Source organism: Micromesistius poutassou, assembly GCF_964030765.1.
Source record: "Micromesistius poutassou genome assembly, chromosome: 5".
In the NCBI taxonomy this organism is placed as follows: domain Eukaryota; kingdom Metazoa; phylum Chordata; class Actinopteri; order Gadiformes; family Gadidae; genus Micromesistius; species Micromesistius poutassou.
The window spans coordinates 9,679,305-9,694,304 of record NC_140275.1 but is presented as its reverse complement, the minus strand read 5'-3'; the positions used below and the strand labels follow the sequence as shown (position 1 = coordinate 9,694,304).

General features: G+C 49.9%; 1 protein-coding gene across 1 annotated transcript in view; it reads left to right on the top strand.

The window, feature by feature from the left end:
- tet3 (tet methylcytosine dioxygenase 3) overlaps positions 1 to 15,000 on the top strand; it is a 21,567-nt gene that overhangs the window by 5,892 nt on the left and 675 nt on the right. Inside the window, exons 2-4 of the mRNA XM_084468140.1 lie at positions 3,508 to 6,406; positions 9,185 to 9,275; positions 12,190 to 12,381. Of these exons, the coding sequence (XP_084324266.1) occupies positions 3,508 to 6,406; positions 9,185 to 9,275; positions 12,190 to 12,381 (3,182 nt within the window). The remainder of the gene's footprint in view (positions 1 to 3,507; positions 6,407 to 9,184; positions 9,276 to 12,189; positions 12,382 to 15,000) is intronic.

Genomic DNA, 15,000 nt, shown 5'->3' with positions numbered 1-15,000 from the left:
GTTATAGTGGTGGTGGTAGTAGTAGTAGTAGTTATAGTGGTGGTTGTAGTAGTAGTAGTTATAGTGGTGGTTGTAGTAGTTATAGTGGTGGTGGTAGTAGTTATAGTGGTGGTTGTAGTAGTAGTAGTTAAAGTGGTGGTAGTAGTAGTAGTAGTTATAGTGGTGGTTGTAGTAGTTATAGTGGTGGTGGTAGTAGTAGTAGTTATAGTGGTGGTAGTAGTAGTAGTAGTAGTAGTTATAGTAGTATTGTAGTAGTAGTAGTAGTGTTAGTTCTGGTGTTGGTAGTAGCTGTAGTAATGGTATAGTATTAGTAGTGTCATAATAGTAATTACTTTAATATTGCACATGGTTGAACCCGTTGAACTTGAAGCATGTACTAGTAGTAGTTGTACTAGTAGTAGTGCTAGTTATGGTGGTGGTAGTAATAGTAATAGTAGTAGTAGTAGTAGTATTAGTTATAGTAGTAGTTATAGTAGTAGTAGTAGTAGTAGTAGTAGTTATAGTGGTGGTTGTAGTAGTAGTAGTAGTAGTTATAGTGGTGGTTGTAGTAGTAGTAGTTATAGTGGTTGTAGTAGTAGTAGTAGTAGTAGTAGTATAGTAGTTATAGTGGTGGTTGTAGTAGTTATAGTAGTAGTAGTAGTAGCAGTAGTAGTAGTAGTATAGTAGTTATAGTAGTAGTAGTTATAGTGGTGGTTGTAGTAGTAGTAGTAGTAGTAGTAGTAGTTATAGTGGTAGTAGTAGTAGTAGTAGTAGTTATAGTGGTTGTAGTAGTAGTAGTAGTAGTAGTAGTTATAGTGGTGGTTGTAGTACTTATAGTAGTAGTAGTAGTAATAGCAATGGTAACAAAAACAACAATGAACATAATCCAGCTCACTTCTTGAACGCGCTGCGCTGGCAGCAGCAGCGGCTACTACTACAGCCGCGGCAGCGGCGGCAGCAGTAGTAGTTAGAGGCGTGTTATGTGTACATATTTGTGGGAGCATGCGGTCTGCTTCGTCACAGCGCTGAGTCCGTCACGTCACGGGGGCACCAAGGACACGGAGCACTGCTCTGTTCCCAGGCCCCCCGGGTGCCGACCGACGGGGGGGGGGGGGGGTCCGCGTACCTCACCTCACCGGTTAGATTGACTCCCACGACGCAGGGGCGGGGGGGGCGGAGGGGGCGGGGGGGAGTGGCCTGGAACCAGTGGCCTCCCCCTGGTTCCCTGGTTCTTCTTCCACTCTTCAGGATTCACACAACCGACTCACCCACTAACCCCCCCAAACCCCTCCCCCCCCCCCCCCCTCCTCCCCTCCCCCCCCCCCCCCCCCTCCCCCTCACCCCTCGCTTCTGGGCCATCTGATCCTGCTGATAGTTCAGACATGAGGATTCTGTCGTATTGCACACCGGCTGTTGACTGGACCCCCCCTCTCCCCCCCTCCTCTCTCTCCGTCCATACTCACACACCCCATCTCCTGCTACGCCCCCTCTTCTCCCTCCCCCCCCCCTGAATCCACCCCCCTCCCCCTCTCCCCCTCCCCCCTCCCACATCACAGCCAGTAGAAACACAGAAGCACAGAAGGTGTGGGAAGTGAAAGGACTGGAGCATGCTGGCGTTGTGATGAATGAAATGTAATCAGGCCTCTGCTGGAGACTTGAAACAATAAGCCGCGGCGACGTGTTACGCCCCACCGCAACCCCCCCCCCCCCCCCCGACTGGACTGGACTGGAGCTCCAAGCCTGGGGAAGTCCATTCCTCTCTGACCCATGTACCCGTTTTAGATTTGTTGCTAACAACAAGGTGACATTCATGGGGTTTGGTTTGTTTTTCTTGGGGTTGTTTCGGGTGGTTCTGAGGTCCAGACTCCAGACTGCATGCTTGCCGGTGGTGGTGCTGGGGATCTGGCTGTGTGGATGTTTGAGTAGTGGGTTATTCATCTGTTTTTTTTAGTCTTTGTGCCTTTCATGTCCTACGAAGCTTGGCATCGTGCCAGCTGGAGCGTGTGTTGTGTGTGTTGTGTGTGTGTGTGTGTGTGTGTGTGTGTGTGTGTGTGTGTGTGTGTGTGTGTGTGTGTGTGTGTGTGTGTGTCCCCGTCCCCTTTTAGCTCTGCTATAACATCAGACAGTATTTTGAGTTGCTATGTTAGGCTTGAGGTAGCGCCCTCCTGGACCCTGTCAATGATTCCTCCAGATAGACTTTGAAACACTACGGCTTCTTGAACCCACCCCAACACTAACTCTGGATAACTTATTGCCAACAGATGAGGTGTTTCAAATTAACATTTAGCCACGTCTTGTGTCATAAACACCAACTAGGTGGCCCATAGCCGACTGCAGAGTAACTCACACTATGTACTTAAACTGATTTGACTTCCCATTGCATTTTTTGTGTCATATTTCTGTATATCTTTTTTAGCTTCCTATTAATTCACTTTAAACATAGGTCGTACTGTGAATGAGGTCATTCTTCTCCAGACGTTGTCCTCCTTTATGTCAGATCACGCCGGAGCCATATTGCGGTTGCAATGACAACAACAATTATAGTTCTAGTTTTTCTAGGTTTATAAAGCCTTGTGGCTTTGTTTCTTGCTCTCACACAAGCTGCTTCTGAGCGTCTGCAGCTTACAGGTCGGCCTCCTTGAGAAAGATGCGTAACCTCAAACGCTCCTTCAGTTGCTTTGAGTGAAAGTGTCTGCTAAATAGCGTCATCGTCATATTTCAAATTGTTGAATTCAGTTATGTCAGTTATGAAGTGTTACCTCCACCGGGTAGGGACAATAGCTTGGGCCCAGGTATTATTGGTCCGCGTTCAAAGTTTGAGCCATTTATTTATCCTACCTCGCTCATAAAAAAGGTTTATGAGATAAATAGAGAATGGTTGAATGGTTTATAAGCTCAAGCAGGGCAGAATAAAGTATATTATGTGTTGTTTAAACAGGAAAATACATGACGATGTTCATTTACCAGTACACAGATTCACAGAAATCAAGTGATCTCACAGTTCATGGACTTGTGACTCCAACACTGGCCTGTTGTGTAAGGACTTCTGCAAAGCAATTGTGTTTTACTTCCTTTACCGGTAACGGTGAATGTTCTGTGTGACCAAGTAGAGACTAAATAACCCTAATTTCTCAACCCCATTTCTCTTTGTAAATTAATTGAGTTAAACAACCTAAACAGTTATATCCTACATTTTTATCAGTGATTATTTATTCTGTTTATATATATATTATATAACAGATGGGGTACATGTTTATTCCTAGTGTGTTGCAGGGATCTGTATAGTATTGGTATACGAGACACACTTGTTGACGTTTGTGTTACATCACCGTGGGATTTCCTAGGGCTGTGTTTTTTTATTTTGTACCAGATTTTTGTACTTGAGTTGTGTGTGTGCCTGTTCCTCCCACTCCTCCCCATGCTGTCATGCTTGTCTAATGTCAGATGTACTTAGGGATTTTAAAAGTTGATGGAATCCTAATCTGTCATGACTGACGCTCTCGATCTCTCTCCTTACTCCTCCTTTAGACTGTTCTGGAAGCTGATTCGTTGGATGGCCCCAGAACAGGAGGCCAGATGGAAATTGGGTCACATGACCGCCTCCAGGAAGGCATGCTGAGCCTGGAACGGGCCAATGGGGCGAGGCGCTACCCAAACAATGAGGATCCCTCCAAGGAGTCGGAGCAGCGAAGGGCAGGGAGCATACCCCCGGGACAGGACAAGTTCGGCGACCCCCAGCAGCAGCTGTCCTGCTGGAGGAGTCAGGGTGGTGCGGCTCCCGGTGAGCCCGTCCACCAAGCGGACATGGAGGACGCCCGCAACCTCGTGGCTTTCTCCGCTAGCCTGGGCTCCTTGGCCCCGTCCTCGTCCTCCTGCACTGCCACCCCGGTGAAGCCCAACCCCACCAAGCTGTATGAAAAGTTCTCCCAGGAGATGGACTCTGATGGCGTGGACGCCAGGACAACCGCTGGCACTCCTAAAGGAGGGGTCAAGTCTCCGGAAGACATTAACACTTTACAGACCGCACTGAGCCAGGCCAAGCACGGGCACAAACCCCCCAACTGTGACTGTGATGGACCCGACTGCCCCGACTACCTGGAGTGGCTGCAGAAGAAGATCAAGATGGCTGCCAATGAGGATAACGTGCCCTGCAAAATAAAGAGAGTGGCTCCCCACTTACAGCAGCCTGATCTTCAACAACCCCACCACTTTCCTCAACCCCAGCACCCGATGAACGGAGCCCACTCCGTTCATACTGTCCCCACTCCGTACCAGCAGCATCAAGGGCACCAAGGATCCCATCCAGGTACTCTACCCTGCACCAAAGCTCCTATTCCCTGCTCCCCACAGGTGCTCTCTATAGCCAAGGAAAAGAATGTCAGCCTCCAGACAGCCATCGCTATAGAGGCTCTGACCCAATTGTCTGGCACCGGTCCACAGGCTGCTGGCTCTCAGGGCCAGGCGTCAATGCCAGGTCACATCCATCAGCATTACCCGCATGCTCATAATCACCCTTCCAAGCCTCAGAATGGAACTCACTTCTACCCATCCTCCCAGAGCCCCCACCTGTCCTCACGTTCACAATCCGTCCCACCCGGTCTAAACCCCAGCCAAGAGGCCATGGTGTCCTGGGAGCAAAACAGACCCCAGTCCCAGGGTCAGCCGGCCCACACCTCCCCTCTTCCATCCTCTAACTCTTGCTTTCCGAGCCAAGGGAAACCCCCGGGCTACAGCCCACATCCCCAGCAGTGGCAGGAGGGCTCCGGTGCGGGCCCCACCACCCAGAGGAACCAGTGGATGCCCGCAAACTCAGTTCCGCCCAACGTCAGCATAGACCCCATGTCAGAGCTCAAACAGTTGCTGGGGGACACCAGTGGAAAGATAGGCAAAGCTCGCTTCAAGCATCCTGTCCAACACCAATATAGCCCAAGTGAGAATTTTCAGGCCCAGGTCCATCCAGGGTCTGCCAGGATAAAGCAGGAGCCAGACTCGGGGGAGTATTACCATAACATTGCCACCATGGGACATTATGGCAAAATGAATGGTCAACAGGGCCAGCACTACTCGGGGCCACCGTTGTCTCCTGGCCAAGCAGCAATTTGTCACTCAACTCAGGCAGCACTGCAGCAGCATCTCACCTACAAGAGGAACCTCTTTTCGAACCACGCCCCTGGCTCCGGGGGTCTCGACGAGCGGTCTCCGACGGCTTGCCAAAATCTAAAAAAGTGGTGGCCTCAAGTTGGACCTGAAGGAATGATCCCGCTAACAATCAAACAGGAGACCAAGGAGCCCAAGAAGAAGAAGACCACACCTCAGTTGCCCAAACCCAAACCAATAGTTATCAAGAAGACCAAGCAGAAAGCCTCCTTGCCAACCTTCCTGCCTCAGAATCAGATCAGTGTACAGAAACCCTCGCCCCACGCTCCAGTCAGAGCCCCGTTCCAAGCCAGTCTGCCAGCTGGTTCCTTCCCCTCTCTGCCCCTTCCAAGCCTTCCCTCTCAGGCTGTGGCTGCAGGCCTCCCTGCCCCAGCCAGCTCTCAGGTATCCACATCCAGCCCACTGATTAACACCTCCTCTACTGCTCCTGCCTTGTTAGACAACACTCCGGCTCCCATGGGTCCTCCAATCCAGCCTGCTGGCCCCGAAACCCATCTTAAGAGAGAGACTGATGGCACAGCCCCTACTGACAGCAGCGCTACCCCCAGCATCACCACACCTCTTACCTCTACATCCAGCACCTCACAGTTACCAAGCCTCAACCACGTTGACCCAAAGTATGAAGACCTGATGCTCCAGTTTGAGGCAGAATTCGGGGATTCACCGGCTCCAGTGCTCCCTGCAAGCCAGCCCATGGAGCAAGTCCCGACAGCAGCTAACGCAGTTGAAGGCGAGTGTCATGTCAACACTAACTCAGGACCTGACGGGTTCTCGTTGTCATCGAACGGCCGAACGGCCGAACCTCTCGGCCTCTCCGCCCCACCCAGCTCTGAGCCCGATCCAGCAGGACAAGAGATGGAAGTCGACGCAAACAACACAGGGAGCCAATGTGAAGCAGCCTCGAGCCTGCCCTCTGACGTAAACCCTGCACAGGAGCAGCGCCCCGGGGACCAGGCGCTCTCTGTGCAGACTCAGCAGGCTCTCCTGGAGCAGCAGCAGCAGCAGCCCAAGGCCCTTGAAGACCCGTTCAACATGCCCTTCTCGCCGCTGCCCAAACGCATGAAGATCGAGACTTCTGGCGGGCTGGCGGTGCTGTCCACCACCTGTTACTCGGAGGAAGACACGCCCACTAAGGATAGTCTACCCTGCTCGCCGTCCCTCCGGGGTTTCCTGGAATCCCCTCTACGCTACCTGGACACGCCCACCAAGAACCTCCTGGACACGCCGGCAAAGGATCTGCAGGCAGAGTTCCCCGTCTGTGACTGTGTTGGTGAGTAGGCAAGCTTACTGCTGTGTGCATTAAAATACAAATACGTTGGGGTTGTCAATGCAACGCTGAGCTAAGATTCTCCAGTAAAGACATAACAGTACACAGTCAAACTGATTGTAAGCCATGCATGGAATGGGAACGGATACAAACAGTACGAGTGTTTCAGCTCATATTATTAGATTACAGAGTTCAGCAGAACACACCGTTTTAACACAACACAACAACACATGAACACAATCTCCAATCCTACACAACACTAACGCACCTTATCTAACGACAACAAACACTTCCTATCCGCCAGCACTCTGAGCACAACTCGACCCCAGCAGAGCTAGCATCCTGCCACTATGATCACGATTAGCATATCCCCTCCCACCTATTGCAATGCAGAGGAAGTGGGGATCAAGTAATTACATCAGTGCCACCCCAAGCCCCCCCCCACCCCCCCACCCCACCCCCCATCCCATCCCCACCCCGACATCAGGTGACGGGCTCCCCTTCCACCCCAGCACCTCGTCCTGGGCTCCCGGCTGACTGTGTCTGAGAATGTGATGTGGGGGCGGCGTTGCCAGGGGCGTGTGGCTCGCTGCGCCCAGGGGATACAGTACGGTCCACCCCGGCCTGTAACAGTGGGAGGCTCTGGGGATTGTGGCGGAGAGTAACAGTGGGCTGGGAGAAGGGGGGGGGGGGGGGGGGGGGGGCCTATTGTGTCGGCCCGGGCTGTGACAGACCGGCCTATCAGAGCAGAAGGCGCTCGCTCGGCCCTTTGTCAGGCCGGGGGGGGGGTTGAGAGGGGATAGTGGCTGCAGTAGAGCAACGTTTACAACCCCTGGTCCACGCTGACCACACTCGTTATGTCACTGTGTATGGAGACTTATGTTCCAGTGACTCTCAGGGTAGTGTTTCCTTTACGTTATAATTATTTCAGTAGGAACTTAGGACAGGATTGAATGGTGTGTGTGCGATTTTCCATTGTATAGTCTTAGAATACCTCAGAATACCTAAGCTTTGTCACTTTAGCCCTACTTTGGCTCTCTCTGGTCAGTTACAATTTCAGCACAGTGGTAAAAGAAAATGTGCTTTGTTAATCCCAGACAGGAAATGTCAGGATCTGTAAGCAATCACATACAGTGACGTTGGTAACCCTACCACACACACGGCTATAATATTCCACCGGTATTTACAATTTAATATGCAGTCTCCACGCGCCTCACACGACAGATAAAGCAAATCCACCTGCTTAATGCTTTCCCCCTGAAATATTCATGGAGGTGGCATCTATAAATAATGTCTCCTTGTATGTGTGGGATGCTCTTTGAAACTGTTGAAAACAAAGAAAAATAAAGTCAGTTGAATAACGCACCGATTCATTCATACTGTATTAAACGTACAGAAACGTATACACACGGTATACAATGCCGGGGCACAAAGAGAGGAGATTGAGTCTTCCGCCCTAATCCCCGAGGCAGCCTGAGCCTGCCTCCACGAGAGCCTGCGTTGGTTAAGAACCAAGACCTCCGTTGTCCCTAAAGCACGCAGAGTGAATACTCTGTGGGGGGGCCGGCAGCTGTAGGGAAGCGTGTATGTGTACTTCAACCACAGGCCTTCAGATTACCGGCCTTAATGCTCCACGTTAATACGCGGGCGGCTTTAATCTCCCGCTGGAATTTGTTATGACTAGGCTGCTTCCTGCTCGGGGGGGGGGGGCCACACCCCTGGCTCCTCCCACTCGTCGTAAAAAAGGGGAATGTGACCTCAGGACACACGGCCGAGTGTGACAGACAGCGGCGCGCGCGCGCACACACACACACACACACACACACACACACACACACACACACTGTTTACATTGCAGTGAGTTTGGCTTGGCGGCGAACGCTGGCGCCCGTTGCACACCGCAAATTAATCCTCAGCAACCTTTGTGAACAACCTGGACTCGGAGTACGATTGCTCGGCAGTATTTCTACAGTGATTGTAACACGCCTGTGCTATACTGTGTGTTTTAAACGTAAGTATTTATAACATAACAGTAATATATACGGGACAAATAATGAGCAGCACATGGAGGCAGTAATACTAGGGCGCAGAGAGGGAATTGAAAAAAAAACTGTTTTCAATGGCAGTTTGCCGCCTAACAATGTAGTCTTGTTGAATTCAAATGAGTGCACTGACCAGATCACACGCCAATGCACAATTCATTTGCCTACAGAGCATTTGAAACCCCCTACACTCACAGGCGTTCCGTCTGGTTCTCCACCATTCCCTGGAGCAGCTGGAGCTGTGTTCTCCTCCCATGCAACCCCCCCCTCCCCCCCAACCCCTTTCCCATGCGTGCCTTTGTGACCTCAGAAAGATAATGTCTAATCCCCTTCTCATTAAACACTGAAATACTTCAAATACTGCAGTTCTTCATCTTCTTGTGCCACCAGTTCGTCCACAGGTAGTACCCTTTGACTCTGCGTGTTCACTCTGTGAAACGTCTCGTAGTATTTTAAAAAGCGCTATACAATCTTTGATGTATTATCATTCTAACACTTGTTTTTTATTATTATTATTATTAATAATAATAAAAGTATTATTTAGTCAACCAACACGTATAAACACGTTCAATCGTGGAGAACCTCGCCATTCAAATCATGATCCGTCGCATCAAACCAGAAGAGTGTAGTAGAAGTATCAGAATGAACGTATCTGAGGAAAAAGACTGTGGATGAAAGTGTCTTGAAAGTGGGAAATTCTTTTTTTTAACATTTTTTCACTGGTTCTTCCCTCTCGTAGAGCAAATCCTGGAGAAGGACGAGGGTCCGTACTACAACCACCTGGGGTCTGGCCCGACTGTCGCCTCCATACGGGAACTGATGGAGACCAGGTGGGAATCCTTCTGATCGCTCGTCCTCTCCCACGTCTCCCCCTGTCCCACGTCTCCCCCTGTCCCCTCTCCCCCTGTCCCCTCTCCCCCTGTCCCACGTCTCCCCCTGTCCCCTCTCCCCCTGTCCCACGTCTCCCCCTGTCCCCTCTCCCCCTGTCCCCTCTCCCCCTGTCCCCTCTCCCCCTGTCCCACGTCTCCCCCTGTCCCCTCTCCCCCTGTCCCACGTCTCCCCCTGTCCCCTCTCCCCCTGTCCCCTCTCCACCTGTCCCCTCTCCCCCTGTCCCCTCTCCTTGTCTTGCTAGTATTGCACCTGTGTTACACATTGTTGGCATGGCAACCATTTTTACCCTCCACCCCTCCCTTTGTTTACACACACACACACACACACACACACACACACACACACACACACACACACACACACACACACACACACACACACTGAATGCAATACAGAGTACCCTTCTTCTGATTATTAACACTGCTGCAAGCTGGGGGGCTAGCATTTCATAGCTGTGGGCTAGCATCCTTCTAGCATTTCATAGGTGTGACATCACATCACACTAACACTCTCTCTCTCTCTCTATTCCTCTCTTTGTCCCCTCCCCTCCCTCCCCTTTCATCTCTCTCTCCATCTGTCCCTCCCTTCCTCTACTTCAATCGCTCTTTATCTCTCCATCTCTCTCTGTCTCTCTCTCTGTCTCTCTCTCTGTCTCTCTCTTTGTCTCTCTGTCTTGTCTCTCTCTCTGTCTCTGTCTCTCTCTCTCTGTCTTGTCTCTCTCTCTCTCTATCTTGTCTCTCTCTGTCTCTCTGTCTTCTCTCTCTCTCTCTCTCTCTCTCTCTCTCTCTCTCTCTCTCTCTCTCTCTCTCTCTCTCTCTCTCTCTCTCTCTCGTCTCTCTCTCTTGTCTCTCTGTCTCTCTGTCTCTCTGTCTCTCTGTCTCTCTGTCGGCTGTGGCCTGGAGCTTTCCTCTGCTCTCCTCGTTCTCTCTGCTGGTTTCACTCCTTCTGCCCTCGGGGGAATCTGTGACCTAGAATCTGGCTGAGGAAACAGGAAATATCAGCTGCATCAGAAGGCCCTGCAGATGTAAAAAGAGAAGAATGGAGAGATATACACAATAACGCAGGGAGTGAGACGGAGAGAGACAGTATTACCAAGAAGTGAAGAAGCAGCGAGAGCAGGATTGAAATGGACATTCAAGATGATGTTATATATCCATATCAGTAACCCGTATGAATTGATCTTTTCTTAAACTTGAAGTTTGATACGCGTGCTTCTTGTCAGTGATTACTTGGAGGTATGGACGACGTTATCGGTCGCTCGAGTCGTCACGCTTCAGAACTTTAAGTCGCGCTTATTATTCAGACACACTTGCATGGTTCATTTAAAGATTTGTTCAGAGTTAGCCTGTTGTGCAAACCTACGCTGAGACAAGCGTGTGACAGGCAGGAGGGTTGTGTGACAGCTACGAGCTGCTGGGATTTGGCGCCACAGTTTGCAGCTCTTTACGGCCGTCCATTGTTCAGGCTGAGGGCATGCGTGGAGAGCGGTGACTCAGCGGTGAATCGGTCTCCAGAGGGGCCGCGGGGACCCGAAGGAGGGGGGGGGGGGGGGGGGGCTCCGGGGGGGAAGACCCCTTTTGTTGGTTTGATGGGTGACGTAAAATCTAAAGCCTTGCTTGGCCCTCGGATGACCTCTGATGCAAACCCTGACCCCTGGCCAGCCCCCCCCCCCCCCTGTCGAGACAGGAACCCCCCACACCAGAACCAACTTCATGTGGGTGGATGCTGACGCACACACACACTAATACCCCTCAGGGCTGATGCTTTAGGAGTGACAGGTAACTGAGAAGGAGAATGGAAAGGCCGGCAGCTTAGGATCCCCCCAACACACACACCGAACCCCTGCCCTACTCTTGCTCACACACACACACACACACACACGCACACGCACACATGCACGCACACACACACACACACACACTCATACCGGCCAGTGCACAGTAATGCTGAATAGGAAGACCCCAAAGCAAAGGTGTTGTGAGGTTCAATGCCAAATGTTTAGGATATTAGTGATAGTGATAAAATACTAGCCGTTTCTGTTCATGATATACACAAGGGTTGTGATAACATGATAGAGGTTTGTGATGCTCGGCCGCACTTCCGCGCGTGTCCTCGTGAATCTCAATATCTCCCATGTGAACTCTGGCTGGTTACCGGGGCGATCTCTCGGCGACAGAGCAGCACCTTATCAGGATAATGAAGCAGTAAGAGAGACTGACTCCCAGCGGACTCCACGGGGCTGCGTCCCCGTAGCGGTCCATGAGTCATGTGCCTAACGACCACCTGTTCCTGCGTGGCTTTGTATCTGAACTCACCGGGAGTCGCTTTGCAGACCAAAAATGATGTCCCCCAAAACGACAAAGAGAAACTTGTGATATATGATATATATATATATATATATAGAACTTTATTGTCAGCCGGGCTGAAATGTTTGCCTTGCGACCCAGCAGCTATTGTATGCATAGAAACACGTATGCACATTACACACGACATAACACAGTGGAAACAAAACAAAAACACATATATAGACACATGCGGATGAGAGCAAATGTCCACCGCTGAGCTTACCTGATGAAGCCTTAAGGTTGACTGATGGACAAAGGACTTCTTTAGTCTAACCTTATTGTGCAGCTCCTTCCTGGAGGTAGCAACCTGTATTCTCTACACAACACATGGCTGGTGTGTTTGAGGTGATGTCCCTTGCCAACCTCAGAATGCTGTTATCACACGTAGAGGTATACAGACTATGACGTGGTTGTCCGATCAATCTTTGAACAAATGCTTAGTTGTGCTTAGTTCTTTAAGGCTACACAGACAGACATACTGACCCTGGTCCTCGCCTCCCCTGCACAGGTACGGAGAGAAGGGAGAGGCCGTCAGGATCGAGAAGGTGGTGTACACCGGCAGAGAGGGGAAGAGCTCCAGAGGATGTCCCATCGCCAAGTGGGTGAGTAACCCCCCCCCCCCCCCCCCCCCACCGGCTTTCATCGCCAAGGACTGCAGTACCGCTCTGAGCCACCGGGGCAAAGGCAAAGGAAGTGACAGGTTTTAGGTGTTTGTCTGGTGAATCAATTGGAACAAGGGGGCAGCAGTCCAGGGGTTCCTGGCTTCCTCAGCAATGCAAACAAGTTAATAAGAAAGTAAGAATATGCAAATGAAAAAAATGTAAAAAAAAAAATATATATATTTTTTCTATTTCAGAAGCTCTTTTCGTCATATTTGTTTAAAATCACCCTGACATCAATCGATAAAGAAACACCCTGACCAAAGGTGCCCGGACGAAATGATCGGATGGCCTACCTGTCCGTCTATCCAACTAGCCGGCACTCTGCCCACTCATTCATTGTGGATGACCAGTCTTCCAACAGGCCGGGCAGATCTATGGCCCTTTTTGCTGCTCCGAGTCAAACCATGAAATGCCGATTAGTCTTTCCATTACTAGTATACACGCGCCAAGTACGGCCTGTGATTGGCAATCTCCGGAGGTCAGCCAAAGCGCAGTACACACGCCTCTGAGAGAGTTGCGGTGATGTCAGTATTGGAAACACTAAATACAATAACACTAAATACAATGATGTGCGTTCTTGCGTCTGAGACGCATCGCCATGCGCGCAGAGTACGGCTAGAGTTCTCAATGGCTTGCTTGTTATTGTTTGTTCCTTCCTATAATGTTCCTATCATTCTAAAGGTCATAAATGTAAAGGTCAGTGAAGGTCTGGATACAAGCGCACTGCAGTGATTTTCGTTTGACAATATTCGCCTGCAAAACAAAATACCTCTATGAAGAACGACGCCGATTATTCTCGTTCTAAAGACCAGACATTGGAAAATAATTCACACTATTAGCTGATACTGATATTCAACGTCTTTTTTTTCCTTATTAAAAGGACACCGCGTGGCACTCGGGGAAATATGTGTTACACATTGTCCAATGTGTAACCAAGACTAATCTAGAATTAATTGTCTCTCAATGAGCTACTGAGATATTATTGATCATTCATCAACGGGGATATGATTGTGTGTGTTACGTCTGTCTGAAACAGTCTGAAAAAAGTCTCCTGCAGGAATCAATCACGTTCACGACGGGTTATCATACAAAACTCAAAAGTACAACATGATGTGCTGTTGTGTCGTCCACTCAAGGCAGTCAGTTAAAGGCACACCTTCAAGGAGCTAGCCCTAAATTTAGATCTTATCGCGTCAGTGCTGGGCTGACGAGCCAAAAGCCAAACCGCGTCGAGCCAAACCAGCACACGTGTACGGGGAGAGGGCCACTATTGCTTTAGCTAGCGAGCAAGCCGTGTGTTTTTTGGGGGGTCGAATCTTCAGAGGAAGGCCTGGAGGGAAAGGTACGATGTTTACAACTGGAAACGTCAGCACGCCGGGAAACAAAGTGGTGACTGTGAAGCAGCAGCGTGGTGCTCTTTCTTTGTACTGCTCATAATTTGAAACCTTGAAAAGCTGCACCTGCAAAAAAAAAAATCTTCCAAGGTGTGCAGGCCCCTCTCTAAACTCTGTGGTGCAATTGGATAATTAAAAAAATCGACCTGAATCGGGGGGGGGATTCACTAAACTGCCTGTCGTTGCTTAAGGAGTGCAACATGCTCCATACGTATGGTTGAAGTGTCAAGTATACCAATGCGACCAAAGTCAAGTAGCTCTTAGCTAAAAGTGTTATCTTTGGATGTGTGTTTACTGTGTTGGCTGAGCACGCTCTGAGTAGCACCTAATTGCTAATCATGGAGATTGGGAGATACCAAGATCAGGCAGTACAGCAGCAGCCAGCCAGCCCCTAACAACCTGATTACAATGACAGACAAGTCGAGGGAAGTTATATGACGTCAGAGTGAGAGTGTGAGTGTGAGTGTGAGTGTATGTGTGTGTGTGTGTTTCAGTGTTTGTGTGGGGGTGTCAGTGTTTGTGTGGGGGTGGGGTTAGGGGGGCACGTATCAGTTGTTACATTCAGGAGCACCCTGCTGGTTTACAATCACAGGGTGACAAATGTGTGTGTGTGTGTGTGTGTGTGTGTGTGTGTGTGTGTGTGTGTGTGTGTGTGTGTGTGTGTGTGTGTGTGTGTGTGTGTGTGTGTGTGTGTGTCTGCTTGTCACTGCTGTCACATAAAACACACACACACACACACACACACACACACACCTCCCTAATGGATTTATGGATTCAAAACAGAAAAAACCAATTAGCTATTTTGGAGGTGTTTTTGTGTGTGTGTGTGTCTTGCAGTTTGTTGACTGTGTGGAGAGAAAATAAAGTGAGAAACCGAAATCTAGATCGGATGTAAACAGAAACGGATTTTCTGCAATCAACACTTTGATACTCAAATCAATTGACTTTGGAAAGTGTCAGCATTACTATGTTATAATTACATCCTCAACAAAAGAGGGACAAGGCATTGCTACAAAATACATTTGTTGTATCACGCTCTGTGCCTTTAACATACAGTGAATGGGACAGGGATCTATTGGGATCTATTGGGATCTATTGGGACAGGACAGCGGGCTGAAGAACAGGGTCGTGATTGACACGCAACCTAAAGGCCTGGTTATGGCTCCACATTGACGCAGCGCAAGGGAATTTACGAGTTTACGGACCCCTCACGTCCTCGACCCTCCTTGCGTCCACCGCAAGGAGGGGGCTCTGGCGCGCGCC